General features: G+C 36.4%; 2 protein-coding genes across 2 annotated transcripts in view; one reads left to right on the top strand and one right to left on the bottom strand.

The window, feature by feature from the left end:
- PPWD1 (peptidylprolyl isomerase domain and WD repeat containing 1) overlaps positions 1 to 7594 on the bottom strand; it is a 12515-nt gene extending 4921 nt beyond the window's left edge. Inside the window, exons 1-7 of the mRNA XM_009884217.1 lie at positions 7494 to 7594; positions 6931 to 7031; positions 5619 to 5739; positions 2654 to 3101; positions 1890 to 2080; positions 1203 to 1392; positions 294 to 475 (exon numbers count right to left, since the gene is read on the bottom strand). Coding sequence (XP_009882519.1) covers positions 294 to 475; positions 1203 to 1392; positions 1890 to 2080; positions 2654 to 3101; positions 5619 to 5739; positions 6931 to 7031; positions 7494 to 7549 — 1289 coding nt within the window. The 5' untranslated portion in view covers positions 7550 to 7594. The remainder of the gene's footprint in view (positions 1 to 293; positions 476 to 1202; positions 1393 to 1889; positions 2081 to 2653; positions 3102 to 5618; positions 5740 to 6930; positions 7032 to 7493) is intronic.
- A 617-nt stretch (positions 7595 to 8211) lies between these two features.
- CENPK (centromere protein K) overlaps positions 8212 to 8524 on the top strand; it is a 27071-nt gene continuing 26758 nt past the window's right edge. Inside the window, exon 1 of the mRNA XM_009884283.1 lies at positions 8212 to 8427. Coding sequence (XP_009882585.1) covers positions 8212 to 8427 — 216 coding nt within the window. The remainder of the gene's footprint in view (positions 8428 to 8524) is intronic.

Genomic DNA, 8524 nt, shown 5'->3' with positions numbered 1-8524 from the left:
AATAATCCCCCTGAGCCAGTAATTAAATAAAAGCAAGAATAATTAAAAACAAAACAAAACAAAAACCTGTGCCCCCAACCTTTATTTAGACCTAGTTTTACCCTACTTTATTTGTATTTGTCGAGTTGCGTTCCTAGCTTGATGTATTAAGAAACTGTCAGGAAACAAGGACAGTAGAGAAAGGGGAAGAAAATAACTATTCCTAGCTTGAAATTTAAGTCTTGGATACTGCCACCAAAAAGCAGAGAAGGAAGGAAAAACAAAATAACAGAAAAAAACTACCAAATACGTACTCAACAGGAAAAAGTTTGATATGAATATCTCCCATGCTTGTGTGGATGATGGCACTGTCTGAAACTCTTTTGGGACCTTCTGCCTGAGTGGCTGCCATGACCTCTTCTTTAGAAGGCTTCTCATTAAATACATCTCTGTCAGAATCTGCACTCTTCGTATCTTCTGGTTCACGTTTAGTAAACTGAAGAACAAAAGAACAGAAAAATCATTCAGAGTAATGTATTCCATTACATACTACACACTAACCACACAAAGCTTTAGAAAGTATACTATCTTGCTCCAACAGAAAACATGATCAAATTCCAGCGCAAGTAACAACAGGCAGACCGATCTCTAACCTCTATGGTGATCACATCCCAGATCAACTACTAACTACTCTGGAATTGTTTGCCTGCTTGGCTTATTCATTGCATTTTACGTAACATCTAAATTGTGAACAGGAAGATGACTCCTGTGTTAGTTAATTGCCCGTAATGTACTTGGTGCTACCATGTCCTGATGCTGCTTTGAATTTAATTATTTTTTATTACATATTTTGTAGAGTTAATTATTGTTTCTTTATCAGTATAAGATCTGGTTAGGTTTTTAAAATGTTCTTATTTGAGGGTTGTTTTTTTTTCAACTAGGACAAAAGCATATACCCTTCGAGAACTGAAATTTAGACAGCCCAAACCATCCAAGTTTATTTAACTGTTTGAGCAATAACAAAATAATTAAAGCTATTTCCAGCTAGTTCAAGCTAAAAATTCTGGAATATACTTGCAATATAAAGGGACTCCTCTGGAAAAGTTGCGTTTGCAAATACTCAAGACAAAAAGCACTAGAAAGGTGCAAGGAGAAAAAGGAAAAATAATGCAGAGAAAACATCAATACAAGAATGGAGTTACTTAAATAGAAACCACACACACCATGTAAAACCTATTTTTTTTAAAAGCTGTGCAGATTACTGTCGGATCTGCCTGGATATTCTGGAGAACTGGATTTTCAGATGCCTTCATCTCTATAGTGATTGCAGCACGATGTTTCTTTGCTACTCCTTGGAACAAAGCTAGTTGCATCATTCTGATGTTCTCTTGCTTTCCCAAGATACGAATACACCTGAAGTACAAGACGTAAAAAGGTGTAACTACTGTTAGCTCTTCACAGTCAGAGAATATCTCCTTTCTGACTGCAAGACTTAAAGCAAAATTCCAAAACCCTCTCAAAATAATTTTTTACTAATTGTTTTTATCATGCTTCTCTACTCAAACTTGCTAGGTAATTTATTAAGTCAGCCTTCTTATGTAATAAAATCACAACTGCATGATCCACATTTCCTTTATGTTATCACAACTAGTTAGTCGGAGACTAATAAATAACACATTTTTAGTACAAATATCCTTGCCATGTTTTCTCCTCGTTTTACTAAGCTTTAAATGACTCATTACAAAACATGGGAGTATCTTATCTACAGTCTAACGTAAAGCTCCCAAATAACAACAAAAAAAGATCAGAGACGCCCATAGTCATATCAAGTTTTAAATGGACAACAAATTTGACTGAATATAGACTTTGAAACAAAGATATCTACCTTAACACGTGTCATTGGAACTTACCTGTTAGTCTCTACATTTATGACCTTAATGCCCAACATTGTTCCATAGAGAACGAAGTGTCCAGTCTCATCAAAAATTATATTAATTAATCTTACTGCATCCACTTTCTCCAGCTCACGCTCAACTGCCATACGTCGGCCAAACTCCATGTCTGGTAGTTGCTGTCTCATCTGCTGAAGTTCAGTAAACATCTACAGAACAAAAGAAAAAAAATAATCACTATTGTATGAACATATTTTAAACTTTTGATCCAGCAAAACACTGATCCACATGCTTAGAAAATACAGAATTCAAGTGAGACTACTCCACTCAAACTTACCAAAGAACTGAAAGAAAGACAAGTGATACTCTATTTTAATGACCCAATAGGCATGTCATAGTACTAGGCTTAAGCAAAGAAAGAAAAGTGTGTAGCTGTCTAACAAATTTCTTAGGAGATGACAAATTTAGTTCATTATTATGTTATTTGAAATGGGCATTTTCCATAATTGCTTTCTAGTAAAAAGTAATCTAGCAGAATAGACACACAGATGAAAATCAACAACTCAGTTTCACTACATAACTAATATAGATCAGTAAGAATTAATTTGGGGGCAAAGCAATACAAGAGACAAGGAAAAGAACACAGAAAACCTCTTCTGCAAGAAAAACACAGCAAGGAAGCTCAGCCTTAGAAGCAGATGATAACTTAGAATGTGAATGTGCTGGCAAATAAAATCAAGTAAGTAGAGAAAAAGCCTCAAAAAAAGAGAAACAAGACTCACACTCAGAGATTCATCAAAGACTCTCATGAGCTTCCCCGTCAAAAACCGGAAAATTCTAACTTTTCTGTCAGACCCGAGAGTGGCCATTTTCTTGCCATCAGGTGAAAAACTTATACTGGATGGATAAGCCTTGCATTTAGCAAATTCGTATAGATCAGTGTCTGTTTTATACTCCCAGTTCACATTCTTGGGAAATTTATATTCGTGAGAAGTACCAGTCCAATACTCGATCATTCCAGATTTATCAGAAGATACCACTACTTTGTAGACAGGGTTCAACCGTATCTGAGTAAGAGAGGATGTATGGAGTTTATCAAAAACATGAAGTGGCTGGTTATTTCCTCGTCCATCATATATGAATATTTTTCCTGTGCTCTTCTCAGATGTTGCAACAGAAGATATGGCATCTCCAGGGCAATATACCCACTCACACTGGCCAGGGTAGTAGCTGCAACAAAGAGTGGAAGGAGAGAAAATAAAAGAAAGAAGCACTGGTGTTACTTAGATAAGAATCAAGTTGTGCTATAAACCTGAAATCAAGTATCAGAAGCACATTTTGAACTTTATTTACAAGTCTTGCTAATATTTCTCTTGCTAAAATTCAACAGTGCTATAACTAAGCTTTTCCAAGCAACACAATTCAGTGGATGGCTCGGCCAATGTCTGTTGTTCCCATACCATTTTATAAAGAGGCTGTGACATAAAGCAAAGGTAGAAGGGGTGTAAAAAAGAAGAATAAGGCTGGAAATCCAGCTAAATAGCACAAGTGGCATTAATGATTACTACTGAACTTCTATGACTCAGTAGCATTTCTCTTTCATCTCTTAAGTGATTAATGCTTCAGCGGAAATGAAAATGGCACCTTTGCCATATGCTCACAGAAAAGTTCAACTAGGTCTTGCCAAAAAGAAAAGAAAAACAAAACCAAAAAGTGATATAAGTAAAATTAAGACAGTCACCCTATATTCAATAAGCATTCTGAATGCATTTAAGAAGGAACTCATTTGCTACTAGCAAAAACATACTCTACAAATAAAACAAGCCAGAGATATGGTCAATAATATGTCTGTTTTTAAAAAGGTCCGTAAGCAAAGATTTTGAGAACCAGAACTGAGAAACTAAACAACAGACCACAAAGAAATGACAGAGTCTCCATAGGAAACTTGTACTTAGAATCTTTTCACAAATCAAACTAACAGCTACTGAAGGACTGACAAATGACAGACACTAATAATTTGGATTTTCAATGGCTGTCTAGTAAAGATTGTCATAAAGAGAAACATAACCAGAACTCTGTCTCAGGTTCACTAGAAAGAATAGGTTCAAATAAATATATAAATAAATAAATAGAACGTTGCATTGATCTATGCATCATTACCCAAAGTTTCTGCAGGAACAGCTGCCCTTCTCCATATCACTGGTTTAAGCATAAAGCATGGGAATTTGCAGATAGCCACATTGTATAGATAGAACCAAAAGGATCCGAAGAATTTGAGACAAAGCTAATCAACCCCACAATATACCACCATATACCTACCAAACCAGGCAACGCAAGATAATGTGAGCTGAAAAGACCACACAGAACTTAGGATTCTACACTAACCACTGCAAGCCTGAGCACATAGCCATGGAAAAATTCTCAGGCCAACAGAAACTATCTGCTCAGTAAACAGTAATGCAGAAGATAGAGCAACAAACAGTAAATTTTAAAAGGCTGTTCAGGACAATGCTTATATTATAGCTGTATACTGGTCTGTTCTTCATTAAATAGTTCACTTCAGGTAAAACCCAATTCTCTGAAAAAAAATATATGGATCTTGATTACTGAGGTTGAGAAAAAAAAAAAATCTATTTAAAGATAAATCAGGGAACATACTACAGAAAAATGTTATAGGTAGCATTCTCAGGCTGTCCCTGAAGCAAAATTGATTTAAATTCTACCTCAGTTTTCCCTGAATTCTCAAAGAGGAAAAAAACACCTTTCATTGTAACATCAAATTAAGTTTTGCTTAATATTAAATTCATTTTCTATCATCCTATAATTTCAAGAATTTTGTAGTGACAATACAGAGTTGCTAGGTAGAAAAGACCAGCAAAACTAAAAGACTACGGCTAACTAGAATTTTTCCACAGCAGACAGCCAATAGGGAATCAATTCCTATAGGCTGAGTACATTACCTGGAGGATGATACTAAAACTACAATCAGCAAAGCAGGTAACATAAGGTTTTATATAGGCATTCTGAAAAGCTTTTTTTTTAGTTTATACTTCTTTTGAGTTTCACAATTAACCAACAAATAGTAGACTAGGAGGACTAAGTTTTCCAATTTTAAAAGGCTTGTGGAAACATCAGTATTTCCACCATTCCTGGTACATTCATTGATCCTCCAACCTTCCAGACCTACCCTTTTGACAGTGTGGGGCTGTTTTCCTCTGACATTGTTATAATTCCAATAACATACGTTCCTATTTCTCCCAGATTCTTTAGCTACATACTGCATAACTACAAAAATCCTACAACAGCAAGACTAAGGAGAACAAGAACTATTTTTTCTAACAGAAGAAGGAAACTTCTATCCCTATGACAACAAATAAATTGTCCAAGCTCCTTCTCTACTGGAACTATTAGTTGGCTATAATTTTTAAATTCAGTGCCAAGTAACAGAAAAAAAATATGCCTAGCTACATATTTTGAGAAACACAACACCTTTGTGCGTAATATTTGACACTGAGGAAAGGCACAGACATACTCCGCTCATGTACTACTGCATACAGAGACACAAAGTTTTCTATTCAGACACGCAGTCTCCATCCACTGGATCCATTTAGGATAATGCAACTTGCTAAGCTTCATCTCATCTGGGGGAGAAAGACCTCAAAAACCTCAAATTATTGACTGGCCTCCTAGCAAAGTAACTCCCATTTATAACCCCAAACAAATATTTTTAAGAACTAAGTAACTTACCCAAGTTTCAGCATGTTGATCATATCAAAGTTGACTACATCAAACACCTTCATTGCTTTGTCATCTCCAACTGAACAGAATAACGCCCCCTCCGAACTAACAGCAATACTCTCAATAACACCTATTAAAAAAGTTAACTTACTATTAAGACACAAGAAAGGGACATCCTTCATTTCAATATTTCACAGGAAAAAACCCTACAGAGGTTTAAACGTGTTTCTCAGCTGTTTCTTCACCTTTTTGACTTAAAAAACTACCTGACTTTATTAAAAAAAAAAAAAAACAAAACCACAAACCAACACTTTGTATCCTATCACTGTTTAGAATCAGGGACATGATAATGAACTACTTACCATGTATATAAATGAAAGACTACAAAGGCAATTATTTTCATTTAAAATGTTCACTTAAAAAAATTCAGAACAATATTATGATATGGTAAAAAAAAATGTGTTCTTCAGCTTGCATCTCTGAAAAGAGGAAAAAGCACAAGAACTCTACAGTATTGCTATTAACACACATAATACTCAAGAATAATCTGCAACTGAGCCCTCCATAAGTTTTTCACAATACTTACTTTTGCTTTGTTCTCACATTTTGTTTCTGTATATAATGAGAAGCTGTAACATTTTTTTCTAACTCTAAAAAGAAACAGTACTTTTACTATCTATTATTAAATATTTTTCTTATTGTAACAGTATGCATATCAGTTTTTTTCCATCAGGCATATCATCATTTCTAATAGCAATGAGAACCCAATTTTCTGTCCATGCCTATTTAATGCTTAACATACTACGGAAGAGTTATGTGTACTGATTACCTCAGAAAATTGAGTTAAAATTACTAATTCTTAATTGCTTACTTCAGCTGATAATCATGACAATGCAGAATTTAATCTACAATTGAAAGATAAAGGATGAAAGTAGCCTTACTAAAGTAACATCTTTTTAAACTTCTCTGGATTTTATGATCCCTGTTATGTACCTTGTTCACTTATTTTCACATAAACTGCTTCTTCATGTCCTAGACATTCTCCCTACAGGTGAGGCATAAGGTAATGCAAAGGATATAGGGGATCTGTGCAGGAGGAGTCCCACATGTTTTATTCTCACCCTATCCCTCCCGCAGTTTGGGAGCAAAATGTAACAAGATGGGGGAATCAAGGAAGACAGGCACATATCATTTAATCCCTGACTGTAGTAAATGAAACCCAGAACCTCTCTCCTCTTTAGTTGCACTCCCTCTTCAAGCCACTAAGAGCAAGGGGGAAGAAAAAGTGAGGTCTTTTAGGGAAGACAACGCAACTTCTCACCCAGGTGACTCCGGAAGTGTTTAACAAACTCAATCCCTTCTTCTATTTTTTTCCAGAATTTTACATGTCCATCATGACTGGCTGTTATGATAAAATCTGTCCTACAATTATAAAAGAAACAAAACAAAACACATATTATGCACTTTCACGCCACTCTGGGGCAGCAATTTGCACTATAATTAACACTGTGTAGAGAATGAACTTTAAACAAACTACTGCAACAATGTGAACAGGTACTATCACTCCCAGAAAAGCAAACATCTCAATCTATGCAGTTCTGCTGAATCATATTTTGTTCAGATGCAGTCAGTTGCTCTTATTCCTGTAAATGCTTCACACTGCAATAAGGATTTTAAAACCCTCTTTTAGTCTACTTAAACAATTTTTATCTTGCTTCTTAGTAAGCCCTTTCCTTTGCACTTAAGTTTTTTAAAAAACCTTTACAATACCACCTCTGGACACAGTAACTTGCCATTATTGAACTTTTACAATGAAAACTTCTTGGCATATGCAAAAATACATCTCTGACAATGAGATACAGTAGAAAAAAAAAAGACACTTACTTAGTACATGCTACATGTGTAATGACATCTCTGTGCATGTAACTGCGTTCATACATTGAAGCACATGGTAGATTTTCAAGATAAACGTGTTCAAATTCAAGAACTAAACAAAACAAAAAGAAAAATCAGTAATTTTTTTTCCTAAGGTTATATCTAGCTACTGTTCCTTTACTTACCCTTGAATAGCTTACTCCCACTGAAGTCATGAATATGCTAGGATTTTGTGCAAACATAATAAAACAGGTTTCCACTGTACTAAGACTTAGAGACTCTTGGTAAACTAAACCCACTTGCATTCTGCTTTAACCCATACAGATGCCTCCTTTTAAAGCCACAATTATCTTGACTGTCTGAATGTATACAAAAAAAAAAAATCAATACAACAATTTTTAAGTTACTGCCACAAAACAGAAGGTCATTTGCACCTCATTTTCTTCCAAAACCAAATGTATCTCTGTTGTTGTTAGGTGATTCAAGGTCCCACACAGGTATTGTAGCTTAAATTCTAGGCGCTAGTACAATTTCATTGTTTAGCTGTCCCACCTGAAATAATCTAATTTTCTGCTTTTGCCTCTGATTTTTACATCCTAACTGTTAATACCTGCACAGTGGCACTTGTTACTGAAACTGCACGTCTGCAGCTGTTGAACACCGCTAAACTCAGTTACTTTACAGTGCTACCCAGAGAGCTGCGAGTTGTCAGACACACCAATACCGTATGTCAAAACAGAGGCGTCTCCTGCTCCCCCAGCTTAGGGCAGTGATCCCTTTGGATGCCTCTAGCACTCCGCGGCTCACAGCGCCAGGGCCTCTGCAACGCCGACGCCGCAGAGCAGGGCCCCTTTCCCTGGGGGCCTCTAGCACAGAAAGCAGAAATATGGTGTCCCCGGCCTATGATTCTGTGCCCGAAGGGCCTCTCCATAGACCGGTCATTGTAGGTACGAGACACCGCTTCGAGCAAAGGGCTCCCTCGTCCTCCCCGGCAACCCCATCCCCATCCCCATCCCCACCCCCACCCTGGGGCCGGGGCC

This window comes from Charadrius vociferus, unplaced genomic scaffold (assembly GCF_000708025.1).
Source record: "Charadrius vociferus isolate BGI_N301 unplaced genomic scaffold, ASM70802v2 scaffold183, whole genome shotgun sequence".
NCBI lineage: Eukaryota > Metazoa > Chordata > Aves > Charadriiformes > Charadriidae > Charadrius > Charadrius vociferus.
Note: the sequence above shows the minus strand (reverse complement) of the source record. Positions and strands in the feature narration are given on the sequence as shown.